The 23118-nt window shown below is 37.5% G+C and overlaps 1 protein-coding gene across 4 annotated transcripts in view; it reads left to right on the forward strand.

Moving 5' to 3' along the window:
* SBF2 (SET binding factor 2) overlaps positions 1-23118 on the forward strand; it is a 472123-nt gene that overhangs the window by 400463 nt on the left and 48542 nt on the right. For 2 of the 4 annotated variants that reach the window (XM_056115864.1, XM_056115865.1), the window contains exons 22-29: positions 1446-1641; positions 4113-4240; positions 7131-7306; positions 9883-10028; positions 13426-13624; positions 15253-15449; positions 18266-18406; positions 19271-19366. In XM_056115864.1, coding sequence (XP_055971839.1) covers positions 1446-1641; positions 4113-4240; positions 7131-7306; positions 9883-10028; positions 13426-13624; positions 15253-15449; positions 18266-18406; positions 19271-19366 — 1279 coding nt within the window. The remainder of the gene's footprint in view (positions 1-1445; positions 1642-4112; positions 4241-7130; positions 7307-9882; positions 10029-13425; positions 13625-15252; positions 15450-18265; positions 18407-19270; positions 19367-23118) is intronic. The other 2 variants (XM_056115866.1, XM_056115867.1) reach the window with 1 other exon arrangement.

Raw genomic sequence — 23118 nt, forward strand, 5'->3', positions numbered from 1 at the left:
CTTTAATTCAGAGCCACATCAATAAGAAATATAGTTCTATCATATATCTGAGACACTTTTGTCTTTATATTTTTAGCTTTCTGTTGATCTCTGAGATTTCTAGAGCCAGAAAAAAAAGAATAGTGCCAGTATATGTGGTTTAGTAGAAAATACGCATACCCAGTCATCAATTGGGATGGATTTTGTTCCTGCTGCTAAACTGTACAATGCAATGTATCATGTAGTTCCTTATTTTTCAAGATATGTAAATGTTCGCTACTTGGCCATTATATTAATCTTCAGTAAAAGCTAAGAAAGGCAGGTCTTTTTAAAGACACATGTCTCTAATTGTAAAGTACTTGCCAAAGGCAATAGAAACAAAACGCAGAAGTACTGGTCCTCAGTAGGAGGTTTTCCACTGGGGTGAAGGTTAGAGGGATAAGTTAAGGAAGAGAAGATTAATACAATGTTAGAGGGGAGGGGAAAGGCTGCCATAGAGGCAGGCTGGGGGGCTGGAGGGAAACTAGGGATATTGGTGAAGTGAAGTAGACACTGTTGAAGAAATTGATATTGGAACATTATATGCCTGGAAATTAATAAAGACTAGCTTTGTAACTGTAATTTATGATGGTTCGATTAAAACCAAAAAATAAAAAATCCTGGAAATTTTTTTAAAAATAATAATAAGTACAGTATATCCAGTATCATTTCATGGTACAGAAAAAAATTTCAGTGATGAATCTTACGGAGTTCTAAATAATTATGAAGTTTACTTAAAAAAATAAGATACTTATTTTCTTAACTTACAAAAGCCCAGCAAGCTACCGAGAGTATCTCGCCCGCACGGCAAAGCCTGGTAAGCTAACCGTGCCATATTAGATATGCCAAACACAGTAACAACAAGTCTCACAATGTTACTGGGCCCGCTCGAGCAAATTGATGAACAATGGGAGGACCAGTGATAGTGACAAAAGTAGTGTTTGTATAAAACTGAAGCATGTAAGAAATACATGTTTTACAACATGAAAAACACCCATGGTCTTTCATACCCCCCACTCTTAACTCCGCCCCAACCACATTTAGTGACTTAGCTCATATTCATACAATTTTACTTTTTCCCAAAAAAGGAAATCATAGTATACTAGTTTATGATTTTGCTTTTTCCCATAACAATACATTTTGAATATCTTTCTTGTTGATATATATATATATATTCATGTCACTGTCTTTACTAGTTGCAAAATTATCCATTGAGTAGATACTTAAAATGGTTAAGTAATTTTCAAGAATTTCACCGTTGACCAGGAATCTTTTCACATTTGTACCCAAGAACTCCAATTTTGTCTCTTCCCAAATTTGAATGCTCATTGTAGTTACAGTGTTTTTCATCGTATAGCTGAAATAACCTTGATAAATGTTAAGAGACCCTGCAAGAGTTGTGTTTAATATACTCCTTCTCTGGTTAGCCCAAGATTCTTAGACCAGCTCTGCTACCAGGAGAAGAAATCATTTGTGAAGGTCTTCGAGTCCTTCTGGATCCTGATGGCCGAGAAGAAGCCACTGGAGGCCTTCTTGGAGGACCTCAGCTCTTACCCGCAGAAGGGGCCTTGTTCCTCACTACATATAGAATCCTGTTCAGAGGGGCTCCCCATGATCAGCTAGGTATGGTTTATTGTGTGCTATCACAACATGAATAAGCCTCATGTATGTCACGTAAGGTTTTCTATCCCTTGTGTGCAATCAGTTCATCATCTTTTCAAATTCAGCCTTTTACCACACAGATATTTTAGAATACCTGTCAAAACTAATGATAATTTGTATTATAGATTCTTAAAGAACCATGAGTACAAAAAACAACAACAACAAAAGAGGGAGCAATGAACCTGGGCGATGACTTAAGAGGCCAATGTACATTTTTGCCACATGTGGGACCCTTTTGAGCTCTGACACTACACAGCCTCCTGAGAACCTCCTGGTCTAGCCCTAGTAGCCCCCAGCATCACTGGGAACTAGGGGATATCCTCTAACTGATAAAGCAAAGGTTTACCATTCAATGAACACACTGAGATGATCAGAATCTTAGAGGCAGCTACCGTGACCTATAGAGATATTCACAGTATCTAGCTGCTAGTAGAATCCCCTATTGATTTCATCCACCTTTCTGAATCCTGCGATTAAGGACTAAGTCAGGTTAAGGAGTTCCAGGCCCATGGTTACTTTTGTGGAAGGCTGGGATAAGAGTCAAAAATTATAAGCACTAACTAATCCTACTTTCCTCTTATTTTATTTTATTTTTGGTCTGGGTGCCATGCCCTGCCGTGCTCTGAGCTTACTTCTGAGCACAGGGATCACTGGGGTTCCCAAGGATCCAGCCTGGATGCGCTGCCTGCAGGGCAAATGCCCTACCCACTACTATCTCTCCGCCTCTTCTCTCATCTTAACTAGTCCTTGTTTCCTTCTTAGTATGCAGCTCATCAAACCAAGCATAGTATTAATAATATAATCACCAAGATCTTATGAATTCTCACAGTGTTTTCTTTTTCCTGTCAGTTGTTGAGATAATTCCACATTTTTGGTATATTATTTTAATCAAAAAAATCTTTTTATCTGCTTTTTAGTTATCTTTAGATTTCTCATTTACAGTTTCTCCTTTAATAGCACTTAGAAGTTTGATCATTGTACATGTGTTATATTGTCATAGCCTGTATTAAAACATCCTTCACTTGGTCACTTGATATGCCGTTACTCATCTATTTGCTCGAGCAGGCGCCAGTAACGTCTCCATTCATCCCTGTTGCATGCTAGTGTAGCCCAATGCATCTGCTCGTTCTAGGAACACCAGGAGCCTCAAACCGATCATTCAGGGTCTTGACAAAGAAGTGTGACCATCTCGTAGGTGGGCGGCCACACAATCTTAAATTGTAATCTTAAATTTAAAACATCCTAAAATGTAAATTTTATATACATCCTGATTTTGTTTAGCCTTTGAGTATGATAAGAATATAATCAGAAGATTTTTCTAGTTAAGAGATCCAGGGTATAAGGAATATGAAAGGCTACTCAACAAATCTGAATTTATATTATTTTAAATCAGATGATTCTAGTCTACATCTTACGTCTCTGGTTTACTGGTTGAGGAAACATATCCATGGATACAATTTTTTCTGTTCCTTATACCAGACTTTCCCTACTTCAAATTCAAATCCTACACTTTTCAGAATTCACCTTCCTTCTCAGTACTTCCAGGATCATACTCTAGTCATCTAGATGTAGAAATCTTCTCTGTTTCTGAGATATTTAAAACCTCATTCCCACAAGCCTATGATCTAATTATACACTGTTATATTCCGTGGATGACTTTCCCAGGGGAATGTAAGCTTTCCAGGGGAGACTTTATGTATTCTTCTTTTCTACGTCTTCATGACCTCTGGTAATTAATCTATATATAATTAGTTATATTTTTATTTTATTTAATATTTAAGTTCCTAAAAAATCATGGGCATGAGTTCATTTCCATATCTACTGAAGGCACATGAACATAATACTGAATCTTTCACCACACATAGACACAAGCTTTAAAAACCTTTTTCTGAGGACTGAGAAAAGAGGTCAAGTTAAAGAGTATATGTCTGGCATGCTTGAGGCCCAGAGTTTTGTCCCTGGTACTACATGTCCCCACCCCCACACCCCAGCAACCCTGATGGTGATCTCTGGAGAACCACTGGGAAGGTTCTGAAAAAACCCTTTCCCCTGCTTTATTCTTACATTAAATATTACAAATATCTCTTCAACAGTTGAAGATTTCCCCCCACCACCACCCTTTTTTTTCTGAATAAAACCTACCTTTCCTGAAAAGGTTGTCTTACACCTGCTGATCTTGTTGAGCACAACAGCAAATTGGGGCAATAGAATAAAGGCAGACTGCGAGAGTTTCTTTGCTATGAGTGAGGATGGAGTTTCAGAATTGAAATCAAATTAATAAATACAAGTCTAGAGTCATGGCATTTTCTCTTCCTGAACATTGTCTTCTCCAGATATATTTCTTCAGTAGAGACTATTTGAAATGAGCAGCAGAGACTCTAGAAATGAGTTATAAAGTGCTGTTGTTGAGTTTGTGTCCTGTCTTCCTATAGTCGGTGAGCAGACAGTTGTGCGGAGTTTTCCCATTGCCTCCATCACCAAGGAAAAGAAGATCTCAATACAGAATCAACTGCAGCAGAACATGCAAGAAGGACTGCAGATCACATCAGCATCTTTTCAGGTATTGCATAAAGAAGCCATTCTTCTACCACTTAAAATTTTTCTACAGATGATTCTGTGGTCTTGTGACTATAGGTTTAAGATGAGAAGAATTTAATAATCTGAGAGTCTGGGAGAGTGATCATCAATTAAGTGAACTCCTGAATAGTCTTGGTAGTTTTGGATTTAATCCCTCACGTCCTGAGTCCCTTGCCCAACTCAGAGTACCAGCATATTATCTATCAATGTTTTGTGACCTAAAAATATTGATATACAACTAAATTTTGCTCTCTGCCGAATCATACCTCAATTTGTGTTTTATAACGCCTTTTTTTTTATAGGAAGCCAAACGCATGGTTTCCATTTCAGAAAGAAATGTTCTATAACACTTCAAAAGAAGTAAAATTTAAATTATAGCTCAGTGCTAATGTTGCTAACTAGATTGCCCCTGATGTAGCCAAGGGTTTTCCAAAGAACTCTGAATATAATTAGAAATTGTAGAACTGTTAATGCAAGCCAGACACTGGATGAGTGATTTTTTTTCTTAGTCTGTCCAGTATTTACAAAACTCTCTGTGATGTTTTGCTCTTCCTATTCTTTATGCTTTGTCTTTGAGCTCTCAGATTTATAAGGGGTTCAATTCTTGGCCTGTTTATATCGGTCAAGAAACCCTTCCTAAGAATCTCATATGGTAATTGTTTAAAATATGAGGCTGCTAATCTCCAGGCTCCAGACCTTCTTGCATCACAAGGAAACAGTTACTTCTCCCAGGGATTCCTCCATTGTTTCAACTCTCAGAAAACTCCAAATTAAAATATTAGTTGATCAAGCTGGTTATATCCTAGTGAAACTGAATTTTTTCTTCTTAGCTTTATAGTATCCCTGTGCCAGAAGATACCTTATTAGGGGAACTGTAAGCTTTAGTTCCTTTTCAGCTGTTCCTTATTAGGGACAGCTGAAAAATGAAAAGGGATATCTCCCCTACTTCAGCTTTATAGGTTAATTTCCATATTCCATCATAGAAAAGATCATCTTAAATAAATCCAGCTTCAAGATAAGGTTTTTCCTGAATGCCCGAGAACAGATGACTGGTTAAAGAAACTTTGGTACATCTACACAATGGAGTACTATGCAGCTGTTAGAAAAGATGAAGTCATGAAATTCATATACAAGTGGTACTACATGGAAAGTATCATGCTAAGCGAAATGAGTCAGAAAGAAAGGGACAGACATAGAAAGATTGCATTCATCTGGGGAACATAAAGTAACAAAATAGGAGACTAACACCCTAGAATAGCCGAGATAAGTACCAGGAGGATTACTCCATGGCTTTGAGGACAGCCGCACACTCTAGGGGAAAAGGCAGCTCAGATAGAGAAGGGAGCACCAAATAAAGGGTGTTGGGAAGTTCCTCTCAGGATGGGAAATGTGTGATGAGAGTAGACTATAGACCGAACAAGATTGCCACTCAGTGTCTCTTTCACAAACCACAGCACTCAAAGTGAGAAAGATAACAAAAGGGAATGCCCTGCCACAGAGGTAGGGTGGGATGAGGGAATGGTGGGAGGGAGGGATACTGGGACTGGTGGTGGTGGAGAATGGGCACTGGTGGAGGGATGGGTATTCAATCATTGTATAACTGAAACCCAAGCACAAAAATTTGTAAGTCTACAACTGTACCTCATGGTGTTTCACTAATAAAAATTTAAGAAGGAAAAAAAAAGATCAGGTTTTCCTGCATCAGGTTTTCCTGCATCAGGTTTTCCTCAGAGGACTAGAGCACAAGCTTAGGGATGCACAGGGTCCCAGCTTTGATTTCTGGCACCACATGGCCTCCTAAGCTACTGGGTGTAGACTTAGTGGTCACCAGAAGGTTCTCAAAAAAGATAAGATTTTCCCCAGATGAATGCATCTTTCTATGTCTGTCCCTTCTGACTCATTTCGCTTAGCGTTATACTTTCCATGTAGTACCACTTGTATATAAATTTCATGACTTCATCTTTTCTAACAGCTGCATAGTACTCCATTGTGTAGATGTACCAAAGTTTCTTTAACCAGTCATCTGTTGTAGGGCACTCAGGTTTTTTCCAGATTCTAGCTATTGTAAAGAGTGCTGCAATAAACAAACAAGTGCAGAAGTCACTTCAACTATACTTTTTTGACTCTCTGGGATATATTCTCAGGAATGGTATTGCTGGGTCAAATGGGAGCTCAAATTATAATTTTTTGAGAATCATCCATACTGTTTTTCAAAAGGACTGAACCAGTTGGGATTCCCACCAGCAGTGAAGGCGAGTCCCTTTCTCGCCACATCCACGCCAACACCGGTTGCTTTTGGTCTTTTGGATGTGGGGGGAAGCGGGGGTGGGAGGGATACTGGGATCAGTGGTGGTGGAGAATGGGCACTGTTGGAGGGATGGGTATTGGATCATTGTATAACTGAAACCCAAGCACAAAAATTTGTAAGTCTACAAATGTACCTCATGGTGTTTCACTAATAAAAATTTAAAAAAAAAAAGATTTTCCTTCCTGGCTAATTATCTGGTAAGTCAACCTTTCTTAATCTCAATTTTTTTTGTTTTTTTAATAGAAATACTCTATTTCTTGGGGCTGTAGGGATTATACAGAACGTAAGACACTTTCCTTGTTTACGGCCAAACCGGGTTCAATCCCCAGCATCCCATATGGTCTTTTGAGGAGGAGTAATTCCTGCTTGCAGAGCCAGGAGTAACCCCTGAGCATCGTCATGTATGGCCCCGAAAAAACTTTATTTCTTGATATCCAAAGTCCCTTTAACCTCCAAACTCGTTCCATTTAAAATTGTTATTTTCTGTTGCTTCATTAATTGAGGGGTAGGTTATCCAGAAATCTCTAATTCTTCTGATACCTTTAATTTTTTTTTTCATTTCTAGTTGATTAAAGTAGCATTTGATGAAGAAGTGGGTCCAGAAGTAGTGGAAATTTTTAAGAAGCAGCTGATGAAGTTCCGTTATCCTCAGTCCATTTTTACCACCTTTGCTTTTGCTGCTGGGCAGACTACCCCACAAATAATTTTACCCAAACAGAAGGAAAAGAATACTTCCTTTCGGTAAGAATGAAGACCTGCCATAGCTGATTCTTATGGAAGCCACCTATACTTAGAATCAATGTGTTTGCTCTTTTTGTTTGCTGTTCTCTTAGCCTGTTGAACAAAGTTCAGAAAGCTATGAAAAAAACAGCATTAACATTTGTAACTAATTTCCCAAATGAAAAGCCCCAAGAGATTTTGAATATTATACCCACTGCTCATCACGCGTTTTCAGAATTCTAGAATTCTATTCCCTTATCCCTTTTACCCTTTTTCCCTTATTGATCTTGTCTAACTTCTTTAGTTCCTTTGGCTTTCAGTAATTTCCAGGTGATTTCAGTAATTTAAGGTGATTTGCTTAATCTAGAAGCTAATCATAAGCTTTTGTGTGTATATATGTGTTTCGGGGGGTGGGCAACTTTTTATTTTTCCATAATTTCAAACTTACAGAAAAGTTAATAACCCTTTTATTTCCTTTACATACTCATTATAGTTATATACGCTTTGCTCCGTTTTCTTTATTCTTTCTCAGATATTTTCTGAACCACTTAAGATACAAGATAGCCACTTAATATCTCTTTATTCTTAAATACATCAATATATATTACTTAAGAAAAAAGACATTTAACCACGGTACAATAATCAAAACCAGGAAACTTAATTGATAATTATCAAAGTTTTCTCTAACCAAGTGTATATATTTAGATATTGATCCTTTATGGCTATTTTTTTTAAATTCTGGTACAAGATCCAGTGTAGTATAGGGTGTTGCATAAGTACTAACATTTAGTTCATGCATCTTTAGTTACCTTTTAAAAATTACAATCTGTAAATACTTGTTACATATTAGGGAGTATTTTGCAGACTTTAAAGAAGAAGTCCTTTCCTTTGCCTGTAAGTGTGGTAAGCTGGCAGTTGCAGATTTGAGACTGCAGTCAGTGGGTCATTTCTCAGTTACATAGCTGGCTATCTCTAAATAAAAAATGCATATCCAGGAATGATATGCTGACCCTAGCTACTTACACCAGTGAGACAAGCATCTTGTCTTAGCACTGCAGGACCATGGAGGAGCCTGTGGTATTTATTAATCCAGAATTTTTATAGAAGAAATAAAGCTTTGTACAGTGCTTTATGTTTAGAAACTCTCAGAGTGGAAAAGAAATATATTTGGTATACATGTTCTAAATGGGGCTGGAGCGATAGCCCAGCGGGTGGGGCATTTGCTTTGCATGTGGCCCATGCGGCTGACTGGAGTTTGATTCCTCCACTCCTGTTGGAGAGCCCGGCAAGCTACTGAGAGTATCTCGCCCACATGGCAAAGCCTGGCAAGCTACCCGTGATGTATTCGATATACCAAACACTGTAACAAGTCTCATGATGGAGATGTTACTGGGCCTGCTCAAACAAATCGATGAACAACGGGAGGACAGTGATAATTATATGTTCTAAAATTATATATGTTAGCACTGCAATAGTTTTTATATCATTTTATAATTTCTATAATTGACATATATATGTATGTATCAAACCTATTATATTCAAACTAGCCAGCAGATTTAAAATCTAAAATGTCCTAGTAACTTTGATCATATAGAACAAAAGGTAGCTCTGGATGGAGAACAAGTTCAAAAACCCACAGTTTGAGTTATACCTGAAGTGATTTAAAATAGGTTTAATTTAGGAAATACCAGTATTTTATGGTCTCTGACAGTTTTCTAAGACATATTTCATAGACCTCAGATTTACATTTTACCTGTCCCTAAAGATAGGACCTGGTAAAACTAACAACAAATTATCTTTATTACTTTTCACCAGCAGTCAAGAAAACACAGGGTTGTATTCTTTGCAGTAGATAACATAATCAAAACAATCTTACTGGAAACCTTAATATTTATATAATTATTCAAGAAATAGGTTCTTCTCCTATGTTTTGTAAATACTTTGTATTCAGATCTTCTATTAGCAAGAAAAGATAAACTATTTAAGTAAACAAAATACAGCTCAAGTTGTATACATGCTGTTTTCCCTTTAAGTAAAGCACAGTCTCAAGGGATACTAAACTATCTGATTTTATATTTTTCTCCTCTTGAAAAATAGAATGGAATTAGTTTTTCCACATCTTAAAAGTCTTATACTACTTAAAGCCATGATATCACACATATGCACTTAAAACATTTAACAAATAAATAAATGTGCTACCAACTATAATTGTCACATGTTATCAAAGAAAGGCCTATCTGTTAGTAGAAAAAGTGTTTGAATCAGTGGAGACGTGGTCTCCTGGTTCTTTGTACAGAACTTCTGCAAGCATCATGTGTGGAAATTGTAGTAGGGCAGTGACACAAATAACCAATTAGGTTAGAGACATGCTTGACAAAAAAAGCCAGATGAAAAAGTTTTTGGTGGGTAATGAGAGTCCCACTGAAAAGAATGAGAGGTTTAATGATGGTCTTGATGTGAGAATGAAAAAGAAACACAAAATTGTAGCTGTCAGTCTGAAAAATTCTTAATTTTGATATTAGAATAATTTTACAGCTGCAAGAATAAAGTCTAAGTGATGTCTGTATATTAAATTTGCATACTTTTCGGTTTTGTAGCACCTTCTCAAAAACAATTGTGAAAGGTGCCAAAAGGGCAGGGAAAATGACAATTGGCCGTCAGTATTTATTGAAGAGGAGAACTGGGACAATTGTAGAAGAGAGAGTGAATCGCCCTGGATGGAATGAAGAAGATGACATATCTGGTATGTGAGAATTATTTTTCTCTCACAAATTAATTTTATTCTTATATGAATAAAACATTAAGGCTTAATGTTTTATTCATTTAATATGTAAGTGCATTTAAAGTTGACTTGCAATGACTAGAGAGCTAGTAGAGAGATTAAGGCTCCTGCCCTTGCATGCAGGTAATCCTAGTTCTAGCCCTGGCCCAGTTGGTACTCCAACCACCACCCAAGCACAGAGCCAGGAGTCACTCCTAGGTACCACTAGGTATAGCCCATAAGCTTAGAGAAACTTTCCAGCTTCTCAGAACTATGAGGAAAAATCCTTTATCCAATATTCTGTTGTTTGTATATTATTTTGTTAAATTATACTTCTTAATCTCTAGAGCTGATTGGCCAATTTAATGTGGATCTCATTAAAGGGAGAAAGTAGGTCTCCTCTGCATTAAAAATGTAGTTACAAAACAATCCCTGTGCACCTTATTGTAGAGTAACAATAAGGAAATAAGGATTTTAAGTATTCAAAGTTAAAAACTCGGGTTTGACTAAGAACATTGCAAGAGCTCTTAATCAAAAATGGAGGACCTAAGATAAAGGAATTCTCACAATAGCCAGAATCTGAAAACAACCTGAGTGCCTAAGAACAGATGAATGGATAAAGAAAATATGGCACATCTGCACAGTGGAATACTGTACAACTGTTAGAATAAAATGAAGTCATGAAATTTGCCTATAAATGGATGGAGGATGGATGGAGAATATCATGCTGAGTGAATTGAGTCAGAAGGAGAGGGACAGATATTGAATGACTGCATTCATTTGTGAGATATATATAGCAGAAAACTATTATCCAAGACCAGAGAAAACAGGTACTAGGAGGACTGGTCAGTGGTTGCAGTCTACCACAAGTGTGTGTCAGGCAGAGAGTAGGTAAGACAGAAGGGACCAGTATGACAATAATAGGACAATAATAGTTGTAAATGATCAAGCTGGACAAGAATTGAGTGTTAAAAGTAAGTAAAGGGATATACACAACCTTTCAGTATTTGGATTTATTGCAAACCACAATGCGCATAAGGTAGGTGTGAGGGAGGAAGGAGAAGAGAAGAGGATGGAGGGGAGGGGGAGGAAGGGAAAAAGAAAGAAGAGAAGAGGAAAGATGCCTGCCATAGAGACAGGCTGGCAGGTGAGATTGGGGGGTGATGGAAGGGAAACTGGTTAAACTGGTGGAGGCATGGCCGATGGAACGCTTAATGACTGAAACCTAATTGTGAATAGCCTTATAATGATCTATTTCGTGATTCAATGATTTTTTTAAAAAAACTTAAAAATAAAGATTAAGAAACTAAAAAAATAATAATAATACAAAGGGATTCTCAGAAGAAAACAATGCATGTTGGATATTTGACAGTGTATTGGGGCAAGCAAAATACCTGTCAGTAAAAAAGCTAGTAACAAAATATCTTACTGACTTTCCTATTCTTTTTTTTGGGGGGGTTGGGAGGGGTTGGTGGTGAAGAGTGCATGGGAGTGTCTGCATCACACCTTGAGGTGATCAGGATTACTTTCCTATTCCCAGCAATGCTGGGGATTGAACCAGGCTTGATCACATGGAGGGTTAGCACATTAACTCCTGTGCTCCAGCAGTGTTTCCTAGATTTAACCCAGTATCAAGTGCTTACAAAATTAACATGAAAATCTGATCTAAATGAAAGACGGGATGCCATTGCATCCTTTTTTTCTTTTTCAGGATTTTAGAATCAACCACCAGTGACAATTACAGTTACTACTTCTACCACTACTGCTAATAACATTTTAAAGAAAAAGTCTCATTCTTCCTTAGAGAAATGACTGGTTTAAATGTATTCATTGCAATAGGTATACAAGCATGCCTTTGGGGTCAATGAAAATACCTATCATCACATTACTGAAATGACCCTTTGTTGAAGACTTGGCCTCCTCAGTCAGATATTTGAAGTCATTTTTTTTAAAAAGCCACTATCCATGGTATTGACTTCTAACTTGACACTTTTATGATTTCATGGAACAAAGAATTATTCTATGGTCATCATTTTATATATATATATATACACACACACACACACACACACACACACACACACACACACTGATCTTTGCTCACCTGGGAAAAAATTGTATTGAAATCAACACAAAACCTGGTAATAATATTTACGTTGTGAAGTTCATGAACTAAAATACAAAGTCATTTTCAGGGATAAGCTGGTAGGTAGCTGTTACTTCTTTGAATGGAAGAGAGCCATATAGTTCCCTTGACATTAGAACAGTCCTAAAATTTTTAAGAGCTTAGTTTAACTTCTCACACTTTAGAAATAAATAGGAAAATAAATTGCTATTTAGAACACTTTTTAAATGAAATGTTTTCAAGTAAGAACATGCAGTGCCAATTAGAAATATTGATTTTTTTTCTTTAGTCCTCCAGAAAATACTTGATTTTGGGGGAAATTCTTCGATATTAAAATCTCAAAGGAGAAGCCTGAGCGATAGTATAGGAAGCAGGAAACTTGCCTCTTATACAGTCTGCCCGGGTTCAATCCCCAGTTCCACATACGATCCCTAATCCCCACAGGAGTCATGCCCGAGCCCAGAGCCAAGAATAAGCCCTGGGCATGGCCCAAAGTCCAAAACCAAAAAATAAATAAAATCTCAAAGTATTCTGTAACCTGTGATTGCAAAACAAATAGGGGGTTTCCCATGTGCACCACATCCTGTGACAAAAATATTTATACCCCAAAAAATCATTTAATGTCTGAGAAAAGAAATAACTTTTCCCACTACTGAGCTTGTAGTTAATCTAAAATTCCATATGCTCCAGAGCCAGTGAGATTGCTCAAGGGACTAGAATGAGAGTTTCACATGGGGGAGTCCCCAGTTTAGTCCCTTGTACCACATGGTTCTCTCAGCATTGCCAAGTGTGACACCCCCTCAAAAAAAATATATGTTCTATAATATGAACTGAAACTAGATGATGAATTTCTAGTGATCATATTAAAGTTTTACTAACAGGTTACTCTTTAAGAAAATTTTAGTGTTTGTTTAATAGAATCCTAAAGAGAAATTACTATATAATAAGTAAGTCTGATTGAAGCAGAAGAATATGGGTAATGAAATCAAAGTCTTATTGTTTTGAGATATTACTTACAGACTGAGTCCCCAAAAATAGTTAATTAAATTCCAGTATTTTATTTCCTGACTGTCCTTTACTGTTTTAATGTTTTTTAGTATAATTCCCATTGAAGTTACATGATTTAACTGTGCTCTACATAGTTCCGTTAGCACTAGTATAAACCTCTCTTGACTTAAGAATACTCTTCAGAAGGAATTTTTAGTGTTCTATTTTGATCTGATGGCTTCTTAAAATCTGTTTCTCCCGCTACAGTTTCAGATGATAGTGAACTCCCCACAAGCACCACACTGAAGGCCTCTGAGAAGTCTACAATGGAGCAGTTAGTGGAAAAAGCTTGTTTCAGAGACTATCAACGTTTAGGTTTGGGAACCATAAGTGGCAGCTCTTCTCGCTCAAAACCAGAGTATTTTCGAATCACTGCCTCCAACAGGATGTATTCACTTTGCCGGAGGTAAGTCTACAAGTGAGCTCCAAAAAGAGACTTTCTTTTACTTGAGTCTTGAATAGGCTGTTACCATGTCCCAGAGAGACAAAAGAGGTGCCCCCAAATAAGAGCGAGACTCTGTGTGTTTAAGAAGTACTTTTTATGCAGAATGAGCAAGCACATCATTGGCATTCTCTGGTATATTTAAATCACTGACCAGTTTATATGTGAGATGAGAATATGATAGATATTTTGTCTTCCCTTTCTAAAGTTCCCTTGTTTTCTTATTTCTCACCCATTTTTTATTTTTCCAGCATGCCCCAAAATAACTTGGAGAGTAAGAGTTGCTAAGGAAGACAGGGGAAATGAAAAACAAGGGCATTGGTGGTGCTCAGGGACTACACTCAACTCGAGGACCACAAAGTGCCAGAAAGGCCTGACTTTTTTCTTTAAAGGGCCAGTTGGTACATACTTACAGTTTTTCAGAACCTATGATCTCCTTTTACAACTCTTAAACTCTGCTATAAACTCAGTCATAGACAGTAAGTAAATGAATAGGCAGGGTCCCTTTGCATCCACAGGGTATAATTTGCTGACCTGGTTGTAGATTTTGTGTTCTAGCCTAGGTTTTGTTATGCTGTCTGTCTAAGGATTTTTATAAGGGATGCTACTAAAAGACTATAATATTAACACATTTTCTTTTTTATTCGTACCATCTCTTGCTGTTTTTCATATATGTAAGCCCACTGTCACTGTCCTCCTGTTCATCGATTTGCTCAAGTGGGCCCAGTAACGTCTCCATTGTGACACTTGTTACTGTGTTTGGCATATTGAATACGTCACAGGTAGCTTGCCAGTCTTTGCCATGCGGGCGAGATACTCTAGGAAGCTTGGCTAGCTCTCTGAGAGGGGCAGAAGAATCGAACCCGGGTTGGCCGGGTTGGCCACATGCAAGGCAAACACCAAGCCCATGTATTTTTTTAAGTGTATTTTCACAGTTCACAATTTAATGATTTTTATTAACAGGAAAGGTCTTTGCATTTATAATTTTCTATTTAGATTAAATTGAATAACATATTTTACTTTCAACATAATTGTCATTTTTATATAAACCTTATACTAACTGTAATCCTTCATTTTAAAATATGTTTAATTTGACAAATACTAATGTAAAACTTAATATAAGTTGGGGGCCAGTGATATAGATAGTACAGGGATAAGACACTTGCCTTGCACATAGCCAATCCCCAGGCAATGTATAGGGACCCTTGAGCCCACCCAGGGAGAGGAGTAATGTAAGTCTGCAGTATTGCCTATTTTTAAATGTATTCTAAAAATAAATAAGAATGTAAATATTGATATGTTTTCAGGTACATTGCTACCGCACTATGGGTACTACCAAATTTTCCGATCTCTCTTCACCACTATTTTCACCATCTAGCCTTTGCTTCTCAACTCCTAAAGAATTGAATTGAAACTAAGTTCCATTTTTGGAATGTTGGTTACCCTTGTACTTATATATGAGTCTTAGAAAATAGCTGTACTATATTTATATTCTTATGTTTTCTCTCCAATTTATTTTCCCTTCTCTTGTATCCCCACCTTCCACCCCAATCCTGAAAAATCATTCTTTTTCTCCTCCCATGTCACTTAAGCTATCCTGGCCTTTTAGTTGTACCTCAAGCTGTACAGGACAGTAGTTTACCAAGAGTAGCCCGCTGCTATCGACAGAATCGCCTTCCTGTTGTATGTTGGAAGAACTCAAGAAGTAGTACCCTTCTTCTCCGATCCGGAGGATTTCATGGAAAGGGAGTTGTTGGTCTTTTCAAATCTCAGAACTCCCCTCAGTCAGGTAAGTTCTCTACAGCATGATTCTAATACTTTCACTCCAGGATATTTAAAAAAGAAAGAAAGAAAGAAAAAGGGAGGGAGGGAGGGAGGGAGGGAGGGAGGGAGGGAGGGAGGAAGGGAGGGAGGGAGGGAGGGAAATATTGAGGCTTTTCCATTGTGCCCTTTTCTCCCTCATAGATTTTTTTTTTATTAGTAGCCCAACTTTTTTTTTTTCCCCTTTATTTTATTTTATTTTTTTTAAAGTTGTAGATTTACAATTTTTTGTGCTTTGGTTTCAATTATACAATGATCAGATACCCATCCCTCCACCAGTGCCCATTTTCCACCACCATGGATAATATCCCTCCCACCCCCATCCCCCCATCCCCCCTGTCTCTGTGGCAGGGCAATCCCCTGTGTTCTCTCTCTCCTTTTGGGTGTTGTGGTCTGCAAAAGAGGCATTGAGTGGCAAACATGTTCAGTCCATAGTCTACTTTCGACATGCATCTCCCCTCCTGGGGGGATCCTCCAAACATCCTTTATTTGGTGCTCCCTTCTCTATCTGAACTGCCCTTTCCTCTAGGATACCTGGCTGGCCTCTAAGTTATGGAGTAATCCTCCTGGTGCTGATCTCAGCTATTCTTGGGTATTAATCTCATACTTTGTTACTTTATATCCCCCAGATGAATGCAATCTTTCTATGTCTATCCCTCTCTTTCTGACTCATTTCGCTTAGCATGATACTTTCCATATTGTACCACTTGTATGTAAATTTCATGACTTCATCTTTTCTAAGAGCTACATAGTACTCCATTGTGTAGATATACCAAAGTTTCTTTAACCAGTCATCTGTTCTTGAGTAGCCCAACTTTTTTTTTCCCTTTATTTTATTTTATTTTTTTTTACAGTTGTAGATTTGCAATTTTTTGTGCTTTGGTTTCAATTATACAATGATCAGATACCCATCCCTCCACCAGTGCCCATTTTCCACCACCATGGATAATATCCCTCCCACCCCAATACCCCCATTCCCCCTGTCTCTGTGGCAGGGCAATCCCCTGTGTTCTCTCTCTCCTTTTGGGTGTTGTGGTCTGCAAAAGAGGCATTGAGTGGCAAACATGTTCAGTCCATAGTCTACTTTCGACATGCATCTCCCCTCCTGGGAGGATCCTCCAAACATCCTTTATTTGGTGCTCCCTTCTCTATCTGAACTGCCCTTTCCTCTAGGATACCCGCTGGCCTCTAAGTTATGGAGTAATCCTCCTGGCGCTGATCTCAGCTATTCTTGGGTATTAATCTCATACTTTGTTACTTTATATCCCCCAGATGAATGCAATCCTCATAGATTTTTTTTCCCAACGTGCTCGTGCAACATGTGCAGCATCAGAGTGACATAAAGCCCCTGTCTTCTCTCCCATCTTCCTGCACTGGTCCTTCTACTGATTTCTGAAGTTTTTGTCTCCTGTATGGCAGAATTGGAATAAAGCTACTGATATTGGGAAATTCTCACCTTTTCCCATTCTTGGATGTCAAGGGAACCCACTCATGCTCTGCTCTTGAACAGCAGAATCAGAATACTTGGGGGAGATCATCAAGTAGATGATTTTTACAAACCTTCATTTTTGAGATGCTTGGGTAATGAGAAGTTGAGACCTGTGGTTTTACATCCAGACTCTTTTTTTTTCTTTTGAGGCCACACCCAACAGTGCTCAGGGTTCATTCCTGGCTCTGCACTCAGGGATCAATCCTTGCAGGTTTGGAGAACCATAGGGGTGCCATATATTGAAACCATATGTTGGCCATGTGCAAGGCAAATGCTCTACTCACTGTACTATTATTCCAGCCCCTGAACTCTTTCTGAGAGTATGATGAGCAATTAGAAAGTAGGTATGGTAAAAATAATAGTACAAGACAATTTGGGGCAGCAGATAAGGGTACGTGCCTTGCACATGGCTGACTCGGGTTCAGACCCTGGCATCCCATATGTCCCATCGTTCCACCCCACCCCCTGCCCATGCGATGGCAGGAGTAATTCCAAAGCCAGAATTGACCCCTGAGCATTGCTGTGTATGACCCAAAAAGGAAGGGGGGAAAAAAAGACATCTAGCCACATGATTGACTGAGGGGTTTTTTTGTATTGTAATCATGAATTACCAAGTTATTCATTAGTGGGTTCCAGGACTATTTTTCAGCACCTGTGTCTTCACCAGTGTTGACTTCCCTCTACCAGTTCTCCCTGCTCCATTTCCTTCCCACCCACCCATCTGCCTCTATAAAAGGCACTTTTTTTGTAACTTTGACACTATGGTGTACAGTACTGTTGCCAACAGGGAGTCAAGCACAACACTTGACTACCTTTCACCCCCTCTCTTTCTCCTAGTAGATGAATCTCCCTACTCCATTGTTTCAGTGTTGCCTTCCCTGCCCCTTCCCTTCACTGCCCCCACCTCCCCCACCACAAGTAGCATGCTTCCTACTGAAGACCAGTTCTTCTCATCTTTGTTTCTTTTCTTTGGGCATTTGTTATTCTACTCTTCTGTTTCTTTATATCCCACATATGAGACAGATTATTCTGTATGAGTGCTCTCCCTCTAACTTCACTCAGCATGATCCTCTCAAGATCCATCCAGGTAGAAGCAAAGTACATGGCCTTATCTTATCCCCGAGTAATATTCTTTTGTGTATATGAACCATAGTTTCTTTTTCCATAGACTGGAATTTTAAAGAGAACTGGTTTCTTTGCTTGAATGTGGTAACTTGACATTTATAAATAGGAAGAATTGATGTATATGACTCTTTTATTAACAGGGAGCTTTATCCACTGCTTTCTTTTTGTAGCTCCTACCTCCTCTTTAGAATCTTCCAGTAGCATAGAACAAGAAAAGTACTTGCAAGCCTTACTGAGTGCAGTTTCTGTCCACCAGAAACTCAATGGCAATAACACCCTCACTGTCAAGCCATCACTTGCTCTGTCTCCAGGTAAGATTTGATAACATTTTTCTTCTTGACAACTAAGGTCAGATCTATTCCTAGGGTTAGTCTCTTCAGTTACTTAAACTGTTCATTCAACTTGACCCCTTACATTTTAGCCTCTGTGTCCATAGCTTTAGCTCATCTTACTGAGAAATCAGGGCACCGTTGTAAAATTTTAATTAATAGTAATCAATGATGTAATTATTTCCTTTTAAAAGGAGTACTAGGAGAGATGGTGGGAACATTAAGTCATTTGGGTCTTTTTCTGGATTTTGTTTTATATGCTTTATTATAAAGCTGAATTATAGAGCATCTGTTTATTAAATTCATATTTATTAAAATACTCATGTGTAAATGTGAAATCCCAGAATTTCTGCAACCTTTAATGATTTGCAGTACAGCTTATTTTCACTAGATTTGGATGAAATCATTAAGACTTGTACTAATATTCTGTTTCAGTTATCATGTGATGGAACCCCAAGGGGTTCATGTAGAGGTAACCCTAACGTGTTAGACACAGGAGCATGTGACTTGAAAAGTTGGTCTCCTTGGCTTAATCAGCTATTTGAATTAGCTCAACATAAGCAGAAAGTGGCTTTTGTTGTAAAGTAACACCATGCATGCCTTGCTTCATTTATCATTAAATTCTCTGATTGCCCTTGCCAAACCTAACTCTCTATAATCTTGCAAATGTGTCTATCTACAAGGAAATAGTAACTGTGCCTTGTTATCTTTATTAAAGCTCTGGGTACCTAAAAGTACAATGTTTGGCAGCAATTAGACATGCTACACATGAAGATAACTTTTTGTCATTTGAGTAATGTTAACCCAAACGACATGATTTTTGTTTTTCTTTTTGGCTGACTTTAGGGACTGAAAAGAGGACTTCAAGAATGTCCACTGTGCTTAAGCAGGTAGTGCCAGGACATTTGGATGTAAACCCATCCAATAGCTTTGCTCGAGGAGGTTAGTAAGACTGATTTTATAACTGAGCACTGATACAACTCTAAAAGGATATAACTCTTTCTAGATAGTGATTTCTCAAATCAACTGATCATACTTCAAATTGTTCTTAATTACCCTTTTCTAAATGGATGAAAGAATTCTTTTAAGCAGGGTGATAGATGAGTGTAGACTCATGGGACAATCACTGCTGAAAACTTACATATCGATAAGAGTTTGGAACCACTGGAACATGAGGGAGAGTATCTAAACGGTGAGCGAGCCCTGGGAAGGCTGCAAGTTACTTAAGTAACCCATGATTCTTTAAGTTTACTGAGTAGAAAGACTGATCACAGAAGCTTTAATAGGAAGGGATTAATAAGCAACCCCCAACTAAAGAGATACACTCCAATATCTGTTATTTTTCTTCTGGTCTCTGCAGTGCTAGTGTGGGGAATGAGAAAGATACTCAAGTTACTCTTTTCTTTCCTCTGGCCAGTTGTTGCTGGCATGAGGAAATCGTATTGGCGCTTTCAGCTTCAAAGGGTACTTTGCTTTGATCTCTGGAAGTTTATGTGAGAGGCTTTGCGTTTCCATAGGAAATTCCAGACCATTTATCTTGACTGCAGAGTCCTGCTACACAATGGACTCTTAATCCGTCCACTCTCTCCCATGTAGTCCTGAATCCCCTTGAAAACATACCAAGTGAGTGATTCTTGGTACTGTTTATTTTGTTTGTTTTTTTTTAATCCAGTCACTTTGAGGTACACAGTTACAAAGTTGTTCATGCCCGGGTTTCAGTCATACAATGTTCCAACACCCATCCCTCCACCATTGTACATTTCCCACCATCTTGGTACGGTTTGATCATTAGTAATGGGAAACTCACTTCTTTCCTTGCATTTGTAAGCAGTTCCATTTTCCAGAAAATACTTTCCATGTCAATCTAAATATCTACTGCTGTGTAATATTTATATATCAGCTCTTATTTTGAACTCTCAAATTAAAAATACATCCTATTTCCCACATGACAAACCTTCAGATTTAAGAATTGTTCATGTGAGTGTCCTTTCACTCACACCCTTATCATTCTTTAGACTCTCCACAGAACTGATTTTGTGCAATCAATGATTACCACAGATATAGGCACAGCTACATCACTAAGTTGACATACACTGAAATTGAAATTATTTGAAATTTCTGTCTACTTCACATGTGTTGTTGTTCAAAAGAGTACTAGTAGTCTTGAGTGTTCATTTTTAGACCTAAATACATTATTTACTATACCTAAAAATTTTTCTTTTTTCATATGGATCCTGTCTACCAGTTTATTAACTTTTTGCAATCCTCTTCTGTTCATAGATTTGATCACTGTTCTCATGAGATTTGTTGCTTAAAATGTATTAAACAAGACAGAAGGATAAGGCCTGAAGTAAAATAATGTAGAAACCTTTCTAAAGAAAAAGATTGATCTTGTTATCTAAAATGATAAGTCATTATAATAAAACTCACCTGGCCTACATTTCTTATTCTCTGCCAATCTATTAAATCCACTGTTTGCTAGATTTCAGGCTACTAACTGTGTCACAATAGATTTTATGGTTTGTTTAAATGATTCTTAGTGTCTTGTTACTAAGAAACCGTGTTTTTGCCTAAGAAAATATAAATAATTCATTAATAATACATTCTATAATTGACTCAGAATCAACATAAAGGCCTATTTTACAAATTTTACTTTTTTCCTTTTTGGAAATGAGTATGTACTATGTACATCCCCTTGTAGTTATATTGGTTTTTCCTACCTCACCAGAACTTTCTGCAGTTTCAGCATTTCCTTTGAGCTGTCAGCCTTCTTCAGTCATTTTACTAATTAATGTTTCAAGATTATGTTACTTAGCAGGAACTACTGTTAGAAACTGCCACAAATTGGGTGACTTAAACAATTATTGTTTCAAAGTTCTCAAAAATCCAATATATCTGAAGAGTTGGTTCCTTTGGGATGTCTTAAGGAAAATCTGTTGGCAGACATACATACATATATATATATATATATATATATATATATACACACACACACACACACACACATATATATATATATCTCCCCTAGTTCTTGGTAGTTTGCTGTCAGTCATTCCTTAACTAATAGAAGTAGCACCTAGATCCGTCTTAATTTTTATATTATAGTTTTCTTATGTATATGCCTCCAGTCTTTTTCTCTTTATAAAGATACTGCTCATATTGAATTAGGGGCCCTCCCACTCCAGTATGGCATCACCTTAATTAATTACATTAACAGTGATCCAGTTTCCAAATGAAGCTGCATTCTGAGGCACAACATATGAATTGGTCTGGACAAGAGCTAGAGGCAGACAGCAGTCATCTATAACTTTTTTCTCTGAGTTTTCAAAATCTAATTTTAAAATTTAAAATACTAAGCTCATTCTTCTCATCACCTCTCTTCTTTAGGACATTTCTTTATACCTGAGCAGAGTCCCTTCATTCTGGTATCTTACACTGAGATTCAGAAATGGAAATCTGGGGCTGGAGCAAAAGCACAGTGGGTAGGGCGTTTGCCTTGCACGTGGCTGACCCGGGTTCAATTCCCAGCATCCCATATAGTCCCCTGAGCACCACCTGGAATGATTCCTGAGTGCAGAGCCAGGAGTGATCTCTGAGCATCACCACGTGTGACCCAAAAAGCCAAAAAAAAAAAAAAAGAAATGGAAATCTTCTCTCACTCCATTTCTGTTTCTTAAGTCCCAAAGCCTTGTAAGATCACCATGATTAACTGAAAAATTAGGAGGTTGATGCTTGCTAGCAACTTCAACTTTTTCTATGACCTCTAGAACTACTGCTTTTGTATGCTTACATGGAGTAGCAGAAATGAACTCGGACAAGCAAGTTTAGAAAGTTTCGAGAAATACCCTCTTAATATAAATGAGACAGACAGACACATGCTCAGGACAGGAGAAGGTGTAGATACTTGTATGAATTGAAAATCATTGGTTTCTTTGTACCCATGTTCAAGCCATAGTCTCTTCCTTCTTCAGAGAGCTGGGGACCACTTCTCTAGGATTTTCTCACTTATCCTGTGTGAAAAGATTCTCTTATCTCTGAATATTTCTCTTAATCTTTTTTGTCTCCTCTGTATATTTTCACTGTTTTATCATTTTTTAATTGTCATTGAATCTTAGTTTTCTTGTTTCCATCTTATATATTCCACACAGATGAGATAGAGTTTAGATTAACCTCCACCTTCTTCTCCTCCATCCTTTTGTTCAGTCTGGATGAGCACATATGTTGATGAGTTTCTAAGAAAGGAAAAGCAACCTTTTCTCAGAAAGAACCAGTTTGAAAAAAATTAAGATGTTAAAAGAGAGCATATTGTTTTTCATTTTAAATTTTAAAAGCTTTTAAGTCCATGAGGAAAATTTCTGTACTTATATCTTCGATAAATTATTGTGAGTAGAAAAATTTTATGAGAAATTTGGTATTTTATAATTTTTCCTCCTAAAGAGAAATATAAAGTAGCTTGGAATATTTGAGAAATATTAAGTATTTAATATTAAGTATGCTAATGTACTTAAGTATAAATATTAGACACATAAGGAACATATTAATTTTGTGCTTTATATTTTCATAGCCCTTTAGGTTCCTCCTTATGTATTTTCTTTGTAATAACCTCCAAGATAGTATTTTAAGAAGCTTTAAGAGGTGAAGCAACTTGAACAGTGACACTTAGAAAATAATAGCATAACAGGGATTACAGATTA

The sequence above is a fragment of the Sorex fumeus genome, unplaced genomic scaffold, assembly GCF_029834395.1.
Source record: "Sorex fumeus unplaced genomic scaffold, SorFum_2.1 ptg000030l, whole genome shotgun sequence".
NCBI classification, from domain to species: Eukaryota; Metazoa; Chordata; class Mammalia; order Eulipotyphla; family Soricidae; genus Sorex; species Sorex fumeus.